A 16005-nucleotide genomic window follows, 5' to 3' on the forward strand; every position below is an offset into this window, starting at 1 on the left:
GAGAGAACAGTGCGTATTGCCGATATATCGCTGTATCAATATTTTGACCTCAACTGAAATACTCTACAATGCACCAATGCAAAGCTGTCGTCTCACGGGTTTAAAGCGCTGCACCTTTTCTGTCGCAGGTTTCGAGGGGCGTCAGTGCGAAGTGGATGTCCCCGAGTGCTCCGGCGCCCCCTGTCTGCATGGCGGGCGCTGCGTGGAGCGGTCGTGGCGAGCGCTTTACGGCAGCGAGCCTCTGTTACCGGAGCGATACGACCCGCGCGAGGCCGACGGCTTCATCTGCAGCTGCCCCGGTGGAACCACAGGTGGCGCTCATGTTATTCTCACTCTTCAGCATGTGCAGTGAGCCCGGCAGTGAGGGATAAGAGAGAGAAAAGAGGGGGGAAACAGAGAGAAAGAGGGGGGAAAGAGAGAGAGAAAAGAGGAGGGAAAGAGAGAGAAGAGAGAGGGAAAAGAGAGTGAAGAGAGAGAGAAAAGAGGGAGAAAGTGAAAGAAAAGAGAGGGAAAAGAGAGAGAAGAGAAAGGGAAAAGAGAGAGAAAAGAGGGGGTAAAGAGAGAGAAAAGAGAGGGAAGATAGAGGGAAAATAGAGAGAAAAGAGGCGGAAAAGAGAGAAGAGAGAAGGAAAAGAGAGAGAGAAAAGAGAGGGAAAAGAGAGAGAAGAGAGAGGGAAAAGAGAGATAAAAGAGAGGGAAAATAGAGAGAAGAGAGAGAAAACAGGAGGAAAAGTGAGGGAAAAGGAGGGAAAAGAGAGAGAAAAGAGAGAGAAAAGAGGGGGAAAAGAGAGAGAAAAGGAGGTAAAAGAGAGAGAAAAGAGAGAAAAGAGGGGGAAAAGAGAGAGAAAAGGAGGGAGCCTCTGTTACCGAAGCGATACGACCCGTGCGAGGCCGACGGCTTTGTGTGCAGCTGCCCCGGTGGAACCACAGGTGGCGCTCATGTTATTCTCACTCTTCAGCATGTGCAGTGAGGGGTGTATTGTTGAAGACAAGCAGGTGTCGGACCGTCCACCAGAGGGTCCGTGGTGCATCTTCTACACCACATGAACAACGCGTTGCAGTCACAGATTTAAAAAGTCTATTCTAAACAAAAGAATCCTGGTTTGGTCTTACGTAAGAGTTGAGCCACAGGTTGCACTGAGCTGCTGCTGCTGCGTGGACGACTAAAGCGCTGCACACGGGCGCTAAGGTGGCCAAATAGCATTAAGCTAATCCTCCAGGAGCTTTGCCGGTCCCCTGACCACAGCCACTCAGCTGCGTGTCGTCCCCCAGGCCAGGCCAGCCTCTGCCACGCTTCTGTAGATAAACTACTATGGTGCACGCAGTGGTCTTCAGGTGGTCTCTGGAGGAACCGCACACGGCATGATGTGGACCGCCGCACCGTGGATTTTAGGGGTTGTGTTGCTCGGGACAGGTAACGCCGTGATTGGCTTTAGGTTTTAAGTAGGAGGCATCTGTGAGAGGGTAGAACGAGCTTCCTTTGGCTGTGAACGACTGTGATTGTGACTCGTCGACGACTAAATATATCATAATCTTCTTTTGATCATCGCAGTTGTTAACGGGAGTATTCTATCTTCAGTCACCTTATATTACCCTTTGGTTGTGAAGACAGTTCTTTTTACATGTTCTGTATTAAGTGTGTTTTGGGTGGTTTAGAAGTGGTTGGTCTCTGTCATCATGGACAAAAGGTAAAAACATAAATATATCGTTACATTACCAGATATATGCACTTACAGACATCTCCAGTGTGAGATAAATGAGCTCACAAACCCGGGATTTGCTCGATTCAAGTGTCTCTTCTGTGTCCAGGCTCTTTGTGCGAGGAGGTGATGGACCAGTGCTCGTCCGGCCCGTGTCAGAACGGCGGCGCCTGTGAGAGCCTCGTGGGGGGCTACGTCTGCCACTGTCCCCAGCACCAGCCCCAGCACCGGCCCGGCGCGGCGCTCTACGGGGGCCCCACCTGCTCCGAGCGGCTAATGGGCTGCGACGGACACGAATGCCAGAACCACGGCTCCTGCACCCCCTTTCTCCTGGGCGGGACCCACGGCTACACCTGCTCCTGCGCCGCGGGATTCGCCGGGCCCCTCTGTAAGACCTCCACCACCTTCTCCTTCGAGCGCAGAGGGTACTTAGTGCTGCAGAGCCCCCTGGTGGAGACCGAAGTGTCCATCAACGTCACGCTGAGCTTCAGGACCGTCCTGCCCAGGTAAGTACAACCTTTATGAAGTTAGAGCTTCAGACTCAGGCGTGATTGATGTGGTTTGACAGACTCACACCGGAATAAAGGACATCAAAAATAGGTTGACAGGTTTATAAATGCTTGAAATATGTAGTATTTATCTTGTTTTGAGTATTGAATATGGAACGAGCATAAAAGATGAGCATTTTGAACTTCTATTTTCTAAAAACAATGCTCCAGAGTCCAAGATGTGGGACTCCAATCACATCATTACAAACCAAGAAGTGAATTTGAAGTCAAACAAACAAAATAAATCAAACAAGACCCACATTCTTTCTTGTACTGCACTGTGTATGACTAACTAACTCGACACGTGTCCTCAGGGCGCTGCTGTTTCAGAGGAACAGTCGTGGTTTGCTGCTCACGTTGGCTCTTCACGCTGGACGACTCAGACTCTCTCTAACCAAAGACGTCTCCGTTACCGGACCCCCCGAATCGTCGCCCGAACCGTCGCCCGAACCGCCGCCTGAACCGTCGCCCGAACCGTCGCCCGAACTGTCGCCCGAATCGCCGCCCGAACCGTCGCCTGAGCGCCCTGTCCAGGTCCTGGAGCTGCCCCACAACGTGTCGGACGGCCGGTGGCACTCTGTGGAGGCCACGCTGGGGAACTGGATCCTCAGCCTCAAACTCCTGGACGTGGCGCGGACCTATGACGCGCGGACCTACCACAGGGTGGCGCTGGCCCAGGTCCTGGCCGAGCCGATATCGCCGCCCCAGAACACGTACATCGGCGGCGTGCTGGAGGGTCCGGACGGGCGCGGCTCGGCGTTTGTGGGCTGCATGCGGGACGTGTTCGTAGACTGGCAGCTGGTGATCCCCGAGGAGTGGCTGAGCAACTCAGCGGTCAACGTGTCGCCCGGCTGCGCCCACAGGGACCGCTGCCTGGACGCGCCGTGCCAGAACGGGGGCGAGTGCGTGAACCTGTGGCAGAGCTACCTGTGCCGCTGTCCCAGGCCGTACGAGGGCCCGGACTGCGATGAGGGTGAGAGGCCAGAGCTCCCGGGTTTTTGAATCACAGCATCAAGTCAGGGCAACGTCAGTGAAGCTATAATGACATAAAGGACACATGTTATGCACAATATAACCATTTCAAATATTTCACCTCCAGACTCAGACACAGAACAAGAGAAAGATCGTTTAGCAAGCTTTATTACATGGGTTAATTGGCGCTCAGACCCCGGTGGAAGACATTGCGATCATGAGCACTCCATAATCTAATTGAATTAGATGTCTCCCCCCAGGGCCTGGAGACTGGTGGTGGTAGATATGGGGACAAGTTAGAGAGGATGATTAGGATGAGAGGGATGCGGAGGAGGAGGGGGGAGGTGGTGGATGAGAGGGATGCAGAGGAGGAGGAGGGGAGGTGGTGGATGAGAGGGATGCAGAGGAGGAGGAGGGGAGGTGGTGGATGAGAGGGATGCAGAGGAGGAGGAGGGGAGGTGGTGGATGAGAGGGATGCAGAGGAGGAGGAGGGGAGGTGGTGGATGAGAGGGATGCAGAGGAGGAGGAGGGGAGGTGGTGGATGAGAGGGATGCAGAGGAGGAGGAGGGGAGGTGGTGGATGAGAGGGATGCAGAGGAGGAGGAGGGGAGGTGGTGGATGAGAGGGATGCAGAGGAGGAGGAGGGGAGGTAGTGGATGAGAGGGATGCAGAGGAGGAGGAGGGGAGGTGGTGGATGAGAGGGATGCAGAGGAGGAGGAGGGGAGGTGGTGGATGAGAGGGATGCAGAGGAGGAGGAGGGGAGGTGGTGGATGAGAGGGATGCAGAGGAGGAGGAGGGGAGGTGGTGGATGAGAGGGATGCAGAGGAGGAGGAGGGGAGGTGGTGGGTTGCAGTACGGTCTGAAGCGGCTCAGCCAACTGCATGAGGGTTTAAATAAGACCGGCTGTGCACTGATTGGGAGTAGAGGAGGTGCGCCGTGCCACGGGGAGGAGTAACATGGGTGCGTTGATTGGGGATGGGGAGCAGGTGCGAAGGCCGTCCAGGGAGTCCCCTGTCCTTAGACCCTCCTTCTCGGGCCAGGAAAAACTACAAAAAACCTCCTGGGAAAAGTAGAAACCTGGATGAGTTCCACGCGAAGGAGGGAGCTGACTTCATCAGACGGACAGGCGAACGCCCGGCTTGGGTGCGTTGGTTGAGCTGGCATAGCAGTGGACGTAAATGGGTGGAGTTAGGTCTTCCAGGATGAATTTACGCAGGCTTCATTACTCCCTCATCAAAATCAGAAAAGGTTTATTGCCATAGGAACTTGCTTTGGTGATTCGGTGCAACACACAACGATGAGCAATAATAAAACAAGAAAAATGGCATGAAATTTAAATTAAAACCACATTTCGCTTCATTTACACGTGTTTCATTCGTCCTGGTTACGAGGTCGTCTTCTCTGAGCCTCACAAAAACACTTACTTTCATGGCGATGTCATTGCTTTGCCTGGACTTCTTCTGCATTAAACTGATCGATCTCCACAGAGTCATTGAATGAACGCATCGTCGCTCAGTTTAAAGCCGTACTGCGGAACATCCCAGACAACGCAAGAACATAATCGAGAAAAAACATCTTTCACCAATGTTTCTATTTAACGTCTTTGATTACGACACGCCAAACATGCAACCGGATGCTTTTACCTGTCATTTTAATCATCTTTTAGCTCAACAATTACGAGAATGGCCAGTTTTAGAGTGCGCCTTTAATATTCAACAATTAATGTTTCTTAATTAAGTCCCACAAAAGTTGTCATTTATTTAAAAATGAATAAGCGCCGCCTGCATCAGAAGAAGCGTCTTATCACAGTTGTCTCTCCAACTAACACTCCACTAGCTAAAGATACGTATAAATTATTTTAATACGAATGTGAAACGTCTAAATGTTCAAAAAGTGGTTTGATACGAGATTGGATAATTAAATAAATTCAAGTTCAAGCCTGATTTATTCACGTTTTTACAAAAAAAATGAGGCACAGTCGCACCTTTTTTCCTAGTTTTGGCCGGGATGCGACATATACTTATACGGTACGTACACACTGCAGACGCCTAAACGCGCCCGACGCAGAATTTGAGCGCGTGTACATTTGAAAGGTTTATGCTCCGGACGTGCGCTCTCGACGCCCCGGGCACTGTACACAGGCGCGCGTACGGCGCGCTCGAGCTCTCTGCGCACATGCGCAGTAGAGGTGTTGTCGCATGAGCAATGGAGTTGTCGGTGTGGCCTTTCATTGTGTAAAATGGCGGATATCGAGAGCGTTGTTTTCACGTTTTTGATTTTCAAAACCCTCACACTGAGGCGCCGGGCTTATTTCTGTCTCTGTATTCCACCGTGAATACATCGTACAGCTCCTTTCTCCCACACACGGCCACAATCAGTCTTTCTTCTGCTATTGCTGACGAGCAAGGAAAAAGTGGCGCTTCTTGGGGAATTCCACGGAGAATACCGGAAATGCGAGGGAAAATACGTACACACGTCACTGGAGCGTCAGCTCTGATTGGGTGCTGCGGCGGCTGCTACGCTTCAGCTGCAGAGACCTCAACATATCTGAACGCGTCGCGTAAGCCGCATCGGCCGCATCATACGAGCGCTCATAGTGTCGAGAGCGTAAGAAAACGCACCAATCGCGCCGCAAAAACGAAGAAATCACGCCGCGGATAACGCACTACGTGCTCGACGCGCGTTTACTATAGACTTCGAATGTAAACTGGACGCTTCGGCCGCGGCGGTGTGGAAGCCCATTTATATGTGATATTATTTGTTATTTTCACACTGGCAACCGCAAGAGGGCGCTTTAGGCTCTAAATCTAAGAAGAATCTTGCACTTCTTGCACTTCCTCTACCTCCGGAGTTTGTGGAGTTGTTTAGAAGTGACACAGAGGAAGAAGAATTCAATGGATTTAGTGATTTGGGGTAAAACTGATGCTTTGGTAAACTTGTTAGCATGTTCTTTATGCTATAGTTATCTGAATAATTTCATATGTTACGTTAACATACCAACTTATATATATATTTTTTTCTTCTCTGTTATACATTTTTTGGCCAGTGCAACTTATAGTCCGGAAAATACGGTACCTAGCTCCCTCGAATACTCATAACTTTATCCAAAATCCTGTCTGTATTATTTTTTTTTTAATTTGACGAGTCCATAAAATGAAGAAAGAAATTTAAGTTTTGCTCCATTAATCCAGATTTATATGTCCAGAATATTTACGATTTTTTTGTATTATTTCAAGTAAAACGTCTTATTTGCATTTGTGAGCGTCATCGTCCACCTTCTTACGCGTATCCAGGATATTAAAGTGTCTCACGTACATTTCCCCGTACATTTAGGTGAACGATATTTTCCATTTCCAGAACTCGTGAGCGCTCGCTTCGGACACGAGGACGCCCAAAGCTACGCCGCCTTCGCCATCACCGACGACTTGGCGGACCGCCTCAGCATCTCGCTCTTCCTCCGGACCCGGCAGAGCGGCGGCCTCCTGCTGGCCGTGTCCAGTAACTACACCGTGTACTTGACCGTGTGGCTGGAGGAGGGCCGGCTCCTGTCGCGGTCGCGCTCCTTCGGTGTTATAAAGTCTAAAAACACGATGGACGACGGCGAGGTGCACTTTGTTGAGCTCGGGATGGCGAACGGAACGATGACGCTGCACGTTCGAGGGGAACTACAAGGACAGGCGGAGGTTACGGGTGTTAATGTCCAAGCCGGAGACGTGGTGTACGTGGGCGGAACGTCAGAGAGCGAGGGGGCGGCGGCGTTCGGGGGGAGGTTGAAAGGGTGTGTTCAGGACCTGCGCATCAACGACAGGACGCTGCCGCTTTTCGAGCCGGATGTGACGGTCAGATCGTATCCTCTGCTGCGCCAGGAGAACGTGACGGAGGGATGCACCGGGGACGACAGATGCAGCGTAAGCTTTAGAGCTTTAGAGCTTCTGACATTAGAGCTATGGACTTCTGACTTTAGAGCTATGTACTACTGACTTTAGAGCTATGTACTTCTGACTTTAGAGCTATGTTCTTCTGGCTTTAGAGTTATGTACTTGTGACTTTAGAGCTATGTACTTCAGGATTTAGAGCTATGTACTTCTGACTTTAGAGCTATGTACTACAGGCTTTAGAGCTATGTACTTCAGGATTTAGAGCTATGTACTTCTGACTTTAGAGCTATGTACTACAGGCTTTAGAGCTATGTACTTCAGGCTTTAGAGCTATGTACTTCTGACTTTAGAGTCATACGTGTGACTTTAGAGTTATGTACTTAGAGTTATGACTGTGCTATGTGTCTCCAGAGGAAGCCCTGTCTGAACGGCGGTATGTGCTTCTCCATATGGGACGACTTCAGCTGCTCGTGCCCCCCCAGCACCTTGGGGCGTCACTGTGAGGAAGTGCAGTGGTGTGAGCTGGCACCCTGCCCCCCCGAGGCCGAGTGCAGGGTGCTCAGCCAAGGATACGAGTGTAAGTACTAACAAAATATACTCAAATATGACCTACACCACATAAAAGTATTATAACTCTGTCTCCACATCAAAAACACACTCGGGTTAATCCAGGCTTGTTTGTGAAAATTGAAACCAAGTGTTTTTCTGAAGCTCAGAGGGCACTCCCCTCTGAGCTTCAGAAAAACACTTGGTCTTGCTAAACAGGGCTCCTCACATTTGAGACTTTGTCAAAGTTAGAGCTCTGGAGGTGCTAAAGTTAGCATGTCAGGAAAGCTAGCCTTTGTTTATTTACACATGGTAAAGGTTACATTAGCACCATCGTCACTAAACAAGCTTTACCAAATTAATCTATTGTAATTGATCTATTGTAAACAGTTTTGACCTTCAACATTAATTGCAATTTTCCTGAACAAAATATAAGATAAAAAAATGTAATTGTAAATGTTCTATTCGCTTTACAGCAGGGGTGTCAAACATACGGCCCGCGGGCCCCATCCGGCCCGCCAAACGTTTCAATCCGGCCCGCGGAACATTTCGAATTCAGATTTTATTAACCTCGTTCATAGAACCGTAGTTACATCCGTAACTGTTGTTAGCGCTAAAACTACACGTCCCACAATGCCGCTGGTGGCCGCCCCTCCCCCGCGCGGCTCTTCACTCCACTGTGTGCTGCCGAGGGAGAAGTGCTGAGGGAAGTAAGACGCGCGTTTGCGCACTTTACAGTACTTACACACATCAGAGCAGAGGTCTGAGCGAGGAAAGAGACGTGCGGTTTGGGGAACACGTGGAAGAAAGAAAGGAGACGGTTTTGTGGATGTTAGAACTGTGCTAAAAGTGGAGCTAATGTGGAGCTAACAACAAGAAAACGAACTTCTGTGATGATGCTGATGTGAGGAAAACATCCGAACAAGTGCAAACCAGGACAGATGAGCAGCCGCAGGTAAAAACACAGGTCAGAGTGTAACAAAGTATGAACATGACTAATGTGACTGTGAACACAACCACAATGCATTCATGTAAGTCACTACATGAATCATTTGTCACTAACATCAGCTTAAACTATGAAAATAGCGAGCTCATATTGAGTTTGAGCAGAAACATGTCTGTGATATGAACATTTCACATCGGAAATCACATCAAGTCCATGTTCCTGTTCCTGCTGCTACATGAATCTGGACTCAGTCTTTCACCACAACAGTCTCCATAACTATTACTAGGTTGTAAAAAATCTATTTATTTATTATATTTTTTGTTGTTATATTTTGTACATAAGATTTGGCCCACAATTTGACAAAATAGTTTGGTTTGATGGAACACTGTGGCTCATAACTTAACCTCCTTAAACGCTCCACGTGTGTTTGTATTTAGTGGTGTGTCAGTTCAGATGTACAGATAACTACACAGACGTGGAAATGTTAGTTAGTACATTTAAAAGGTTTTTTAGATCTTGAGAAGTTTATTTTGTTATAAAGTCAAATACAACATTTTTCAGTTCCAAATACCCATGACTAAATGTTTATCTCTGTAGATCAACTCTGAAGTTATGATGCACATAAACTGAAGCACAGTGTTGGTGAAATGACACTTGTTTTTCTTAATACATTTTAGTTTATGAGAACAAACGTGTTTGTAATTTCTTTTAATGGATCCAGTAATTGCTTCAAAAAATGCGTAGGCTATATAAAGCTATTTATTTCTTATATTTTTTATTGTTTTACGTTATGTTCGGCCCGCGACCCAGCCTGAGCCTCGAAATTCGACCCACGGCCCAAAATGAGTTTGACAGATTAAGCCTGTTGCTTCCACTTTCATGAGCTGTTAATCCCTGTTGCGCTACTTAAAGCTTGAATTTAGAGCTTTCCCATGGAGTGTTGTGTTAATCCATGTTATGTTACTTAAAGCTTGACCTTAGAGTTTCCCACAGAATGTTGTGTTAAATGTTCTGTTACTTAGAGCTTTACCATAATGTGTTGTGGTAGAGGTTCTGTTACTTAAAGCTTGACCTTAGAGTGTTGCATTAAATGTTCGGGTACCTTAGAGCTTGACCGTAGAGCCCTTAGAGCTGGGTGACATAGTGCCCTGGGTGTGAGCTTGACCTTAGATTCCTTAGAGCTTGGTGACATAATGCCCTGAGTGTGAGTTTGACCTTAGAGCCCTTATAACTGGGTGACATAGTTCCCTGGGTGTGAGCTTGACCTTAGAGCCCTTAGAGCTCTGTGACATAATGCCCTGAGTGTGAGCTTGACCTTAGAGCCGTTAGAGTTGGGTGACATAGTGCCCTGGGTGTGAGCTTGACCTTAGAGCCCTTAGAGCTCTGTGACATAATGCCCTGGGTGTGAGCTTGACCTTAGAATCCTTAGAGCTGGGTGACATAATGCCCTGGGTGTGCGCTTGACCTTAGAGCTGGGTGACATATGGCCCTGGGTGTGAGCTTGACCTTAGAGCCCTTAGAGCTCTGTGACATAATGCCCTGAGTGTGAGCTTGACCTTAGAGCCGTTAGAGTTGGGTGACATAGTGCCCTGGGTGTGAGCTTGACCTTAGAGTCCTTAGAGCTCTGTGATATGCCTTGGGTGGAGCTTGACCTTAGAGCTTCCCTTAGAGCTCGGTGACATACCCAGGGTGGAGCTTGACCTTAGAGTCCTTAGAGCTGGGTGACATAATGCCCTGGGTGTGACCTTAGAGCTGGGTGATATAATGCCCTGGGTGTGAGCTTGACCTTAGAGTCCTTAGAGCTCTGTGATGTGAGCCTGACCATAGAGTCCTTAGAGCTGGGTGACATAATGCCCTGGGTGTGAGCTTGACCGTAGAGTCCTTAGAGCTCTGTGACATAATGCCCTGGGTGTGAGCTTGACCTTAGAGCTCTGTGACATAATGCCCTGGGTGTGAGCTTGACCTTAGAGCTCTATGACATAATGCCCTGGGTGGAGCTTGACCTTAGAGTCCTTAGAGCTCTGTGACATAATGCCCTGGGTGTGAGCTTGACCGTAGAGTCCTTAGAGCTCTGTGACATAATGCCCTGGGTGTGAGCTTGACCTTAGAGCTCTATGACATAATGCCCTGGGTGTGAGCTTGACCTTAGAGTCCTTAGAGCTCTGTGATGTGAGCCTGACCATAGAGTCCTTAGAGCTGGGTGACATAATGCCCTGGGTGTGAGCTTGACCTTAGAGCTCTGTGACATAATGTCCTGGGTGTGAGCTTGACCCTAGAGCTCGGTGACATAATGCCCTGGATGTGATTCTGACCTTAGAGTCCTTAGAGCTGGGTGACATAATGCCCTGGGTGTGATCTTGACCTTAGAGTCCTTAAAGCTGGGTGACATAATGCCCTGGGTGTGAGCTTGACCTTAGAGTCCTTAGAGCTCTGTGACATAATGCCTTGGGTGGAGCTTGACCTTAGAGCTTCCCTTAGAGCTCGGTGACATGCCCAGGGTGGAGCTTGACCTTAGAGTAGTTAGAGCTGGGTGACATAATGCCCTGGGTGTGACCTTAGAGCTGGGTGATATAATGCCCTGGGTGTGAGCTTGACCTTAGAGTCCTTAGAGCTCTGTGATGTGAGCCTGACCGTAGAGTCCTTAGAGCTGGGTGACATAATGCCCTGGGTGTGAGCTTGACCTTAGAGCTCTGTGACATAATGCCCTGGATGTGAGCTTGACCTTAGAGTCCTTAGAGCTGGGTGACATAATGCCCTGGGTGGAGCTTGACCTTAGAGACCTTAGAGCTCTATGACATAATGCCCTGGGTGTGAGCTTGACCTTAGAGCTTCCCTTAGAGCTCGGTGACATGCCCAGGGTGGAGCTTGACCTTAGAGCTCTGTGACATAATGTCCTGGGTGTGACCTTAGAGCTGGGTGATATAATGCCCTGGGTGTGAGCTTGACCGTAGAGTCCTTAGAGCTCTGTGATGTGAGCCTGACCGTAGAGTCCTTAGAGCTGGGTGACATAATGCCCTGGGTATGAGCTTGACCTTAGAGCTCTGTGACATAATGCCCTGGGTGTGACCTTAGAGCTCTGTGACATAATGTCCTGGGTGTGAGCTTGACCTTAGAGTCCTTGGAGCTCTGTGACATAATGCCCTGGGTGGAGCTTGACCTTAGAGTCCTTAGAACTCTGTGACATAATGCCCTGGGTGTGAGCTTGACAGTAGAGTCCTTAGAGCTCTGTGACATAATGCCCTGGGTGTGAGCTTGATCTTAGAGTCCTTAGAGCTCTGTGACATAATGCCCTGGGTGGAGCTTGACCTTAGAGTCCTTAGAACTCTGTGACATAATGCCCTGGGTGGAGCTTGACCTTAGAGTCCTTAGAGCTCTGTGACATAATGCCCTGGGTGTGAGCTTGACCTTAGAGTCCTTAGAGCTCTGTGACATAATGCCCTGGGTGGAGCTTGACCTTAGAGTCCTTAGAACTCTGTGACATAATGCCCTGGGTGTGAGCTTGACCGTAGAGTCCTTAGAGCTCTGTGACATAATGCCCTGGGTGTGAGCTTGATCTTAGAGTCCTTAGAGCTCTGTGACATAATGCTCTGGGTGTGAGCTTGACCTTAGAGTCCTTAGAGCTCTGTGACATAATGCCCTGGGTGTGAGCTTGACCTTAGAGCTCTATGACATAATGCCCTGGGTGGAGCTTGACCTTAGAGTCCTTAGAGCTCTGTGACATAATGCCCTGGGTGTGAGCTTGACCGTAGAGTCCTTAGAGCTCTGTGACATAATGCCCTGGGTGTGAGCTTGACCTTAGAGCTCTGTGACATAATGCCCTGGGTGTGAGCTTGACCTTAGAGCTCTATGACATAATGCCCTGGGTGGAGCTTGACCTTAGAGTCCTTAGAGCTCTGTGACATAATGCCCTGGGTGTGAGCTTGACCGTAGAGTCCTTAGAGCTCTGTGACATAATGCCCTGGGTGTGAGCTTGACCTTAGAGCTCTATGACATAATGCCCTGGGTGTGAGCTTGACCTTAGAGTCCTTAGAGCTCTGTGACATAATGCCCTGGGTGTGAGCTTGACCTTAGAGTCCTTAGAGCTCTGTGACATAATGCCCTGGGTGTGAGCTTGACCTTAGAGCTCTATGACATAATGCCCTGGGTGGAGCTTGACCTTAGAGTCCTTAGAGCTCTGTGACATAGTGCCCTGGGTGTGAGCTTGACCTTAGAGTCCTTAGAGCTCTGTGACATAATGCCCTGGGTGTGAGCTTGACCTTAGAGTCCTTAGAGCTCTGTGACATAATGCCCTGGGTGTGAGCTTGACCTTAGAGCTCTGTGACATAAAGCCCTGGGTGGAGCTTGACCTTAGAGTCCTTAGAGCTCTGTGACATAATGCTCTGGGTGGAGCTTGACCTTAGAGTCCTTAGAGCTCTGTGACATAATGCCCTGGGTGTGAGCTTGACCGTAGAGTCCTTAGAGCTCTGTGACATAATGCTCTGGGTGGAGCTTGACCGTAGAGTCCTTAGAGCTCTGTGACATAATGCCCTGGGTGGAGCTTGACCGTAGAGTCCTTAGAGCTCTGTGACATAATGCTCTGGGTGGAGCTTGACCTTAGAGTCCTTAGAGCTCTGTGACATAATGCTCTGGGTGGAGCTTGACCTTAGAGTCCTTAGAGCTCTGTGACATAATGCCCTGGGTGGAGCTTGACCGTAGAGTCCTTAGAGCTCTGTGACATAATGCTCTGGGTGGAGCTTGACCTTAGAGTCCTTAGAGCTCTGTGACATAATGCTCTGGGTGGAGCTTGACCTTAGAGTCCTTAGAGCTCTGTGACATAATGTCCTGGGTGGAGCTTGACCGTAGAGTCCTTAGAGCTCTGTGACATAATGCTCTGGGTGGAGCTTGACCTTAGAGTCCTTAGAGCTCTGTGACATAATGCTCTGGGTGGAGCTTGACCGTAGAGTCCTTAGAGCTCTGTGACATAATGCTCTGGGTGGAGCTTGACCGTAGAGTCCTTAGAGCTCTGTGACATAATGCTCTGGGTGGAGCTTGACCTTAGAGTCCTTAGAGCTCTGTGACATAATGCCCTGGGTGGAGCTGGCTGCAGGAGCTGATCCTTCTTCTGGGATTAGTCCTGGCGCCTCCATCTGCCACGTCGCCTCCTGCAGTGTCAAGAAGTCATTACAGCGGCTCTAAAACACTCAGTTTTCTATTGTCTTTGTTTATTACAGACTCAGTGATGTCATCATGAAAATAATAAATAATAATAATTAATCTTTATGAATGTCACAATGTCCTGTTTGTAGTGTAGTATTTAAGAATAATATATGTGGAGGACAAACGTCTTAAAGGACACGTCAGCCGACAGCAGAGGGCGCTCTAAGGCCCTCACGCCTCATTGGAAGCAGAGGTGTAGTTTTAAAGTGTGTTTTACAATTATAGAAGATTTTTTTTAAAGATAAATAAGTGAAATGCTAATGCTTAAGTGACCAAAGTAATGTTTAAAAGCAATTTAATACATGAATGTATGTTACACACTTTAAAAGATGTGAGGTTCTTAGGGAAGGAGCCGTTTTGCCGTGATGGTTTAGTCTTGGTTTAGACCTGGTTTAGTCCTGGTTTGGACCTTGTTTAGTCCTGGTTAGTCCTGGTTTAGTCTGTTTAGTCCTGGTTTAGACCTGGTTTAGTCCTGGTTTAGACCTGGTTTAGACCTGGTTTAGTCCTGCTTTAGACCTGCTTTAGACCTGGTTTAGTCCTGGTTTAGTCCTGGTTTAGTCCTGGTTTAGTCTGTTTAGTCCTGCTTTAGACCTGCTTTAGACCTGGTTTAGACCTGGTTTAGACCTGGTTTAGTCCTGGTTTAGACCTGGTTTAGACCTGGTTTAGACCTGGTTTAGTCTTGGTTTAGTCCTGGTTTAGTCCTGGTTTAGACCTGGTTTAGACCTGGTTTAGACCTGGTTTAGTCCTGCTGTAGACCTGGTTTAGTCCTGGTTTAGTCCTGGTTTAGTCCTGGTTTAGTCCTTTTCTCGTCCTTGTGATCCATAAACATTTCTGACCTCTACACTTCTCCTTCTTTCAGGCTTCTCAAACGCGACCTTCCTGAACGACTCGACCGTCTTGACCTTCAGAGGAAACGGCCACATCGTGCGCAGCCTCAGCGACCTCTCCCTGAGCGTGCGCACGCGGAAACGCAACGCCGCCATCCTGCACGCCGAACACGCCTCCTCCTTCATCACGCTGTCCATCCAGGACGGTCACCTGTTCCTGGAGCTCCAGAGCGCAGCCGGGGACGAGCTCGCCGGGGACGAGCTCCCCAGGGACGAGCTCGCCAGGGACGAGCTTGCCGGGGATGACAGCGCGAAACGGCGAGTCTCCACCGTCAGCCTGAGTAGCGGGCAAATCGTTAGCGACGGCGAGTGGCACGGCGTCCACCTGTTCATGGCCACGCCCTGGACTCGGACGTCCCGCTGGACTTTGGTGGTGGACGAGGCGGCGGACGAGGCGAGCACTTCCAAAACTCAAGCCGGGAACCTGGACTTCTTGCGCAACGGGGTGGAGATCTTCCTGGGCGGTCTGGCTCCGGACGCCGGGTGGTCGCTGGCCGGTTGCCTGGGCACGGTCGAGCTCGGCGGCGTCGCGTTGCCTTACTTCACCCGCGCCGACGTCAACCTCCCACGGCTGCAGCCCGAGCAGTTCGTCCTGACCTCCGGCGCCGCGCCCTCGCTCGGGTGCGGCGGGGCGGCGGTTTGCCGGCCGGACCCATGCCAAAACGGCGGGCGATGTCAAGACCTCTTCAACTGGTTCAACTGCAGCTGCGAGGCAGGCTGGGCGGGGCGACGCTGCGACCTCTTCGTCAACGCCTGCGCCTCGGACCCGTGTCGCCGCGGCAACTGCACGGCGCGGGGGCTGTCGTACGAGTGCTCCTGCGAGGCCGGGTGGGCGGGGCTGGACTGCGAGGAGGAGGAGGCAGACGTGTGCGAGAGCCACCGCTGCGCCAACGGCGGGACATGTCTGCGCGGCCCCGGGACCTACGCCTGCCTCTGCGCCGACAACTACACGGGCCCCCTGTGCAGGTGCCCGCCCGCCACGGCCGGGCTGTTCACGAGCCACACGCCCGGGCTGTTCACGAGCCACACACGCCCGAGCTGTTCATGAGCCACACACGCGGAAAAAGTAGAACGAAATCAGGAAATAACGACAGAAAAAAGGATCTAAAAAGGATCTGCGGCAATGAAATGACTAATCGTGATTGTTGTATTTTCATGATGGTTTCGTGGACGAGACAGACTTTAAAACGCACAGAAAGTCCATTTATAAGATAAGATAAGATATTCCTTTATTGTCCACACATGGGGAAATTTAATTGTTGCAACGCTGGTAGAAACAGAAGAAAAGAACAGATAACTTATAGGAAGTTTAAAAAACACTCTTAATAGAAGA

At 49.8% G+C, this 16005-nt stretch overlaps 1 protein-coding gene across 2 annotated transcripts in view; it reads left to right on the forward strand.

Moving 5' to 3' along the window:
* Positions 1 to 1283: 1283 nt before the first annotated feature.
* Positions 1284 to 16005, forward strand: part of crb1 (crumbs cell polarity complex component 1) — a 29575-nt gene continuing 14853 nt past the window's right edge. For both annotated transcript variants that reach the window (XM_072438115.1, XM_072438117.1), the window contains exons 1-6: positions 1284 to 1414; positions 1810 to 2206; positions 2563 to 3221; positions 6577 to 7127; positions 7509 to 7674; positions 14645 to 15638. In XM_072438115.1, coding sequence (XP_072294216.1) covers positions 1363 to 1414; positions 1810 to 2206; positions 2563 to 3221; positions 6577 to 7127; positions 7509 to 7674; positions 14645 to 15638 — 2819 coding nt within the window. In that variant the 5' untranslated portion in view covers positions 1284 to 1362. The remainder of the gene's footprint in view (positions 1415 to 1809; positions 2207 to 2562; positions 3222 to 6576; positions 7128 to 7508; positions 7675 to 14644; positions 15639 to 16005) is intronic.

Source organism: Eucyclogobius newberryi, unplaced genomic scaffold, assembly GCF_026437365.1.
Source record: "Eucyclogobius newberryi isolate DKJ021-1_F unplaced genomic scaffold, fEucNew1.0.hap1 SCAF_9, whole genome shotgun sequence".
NCBI lineage: Eukaryota > Metazoa > Chordata > Actinopteri > Gobiiformes > Gobiidae > Eucyclogobius > Eucyclogobius newberryi.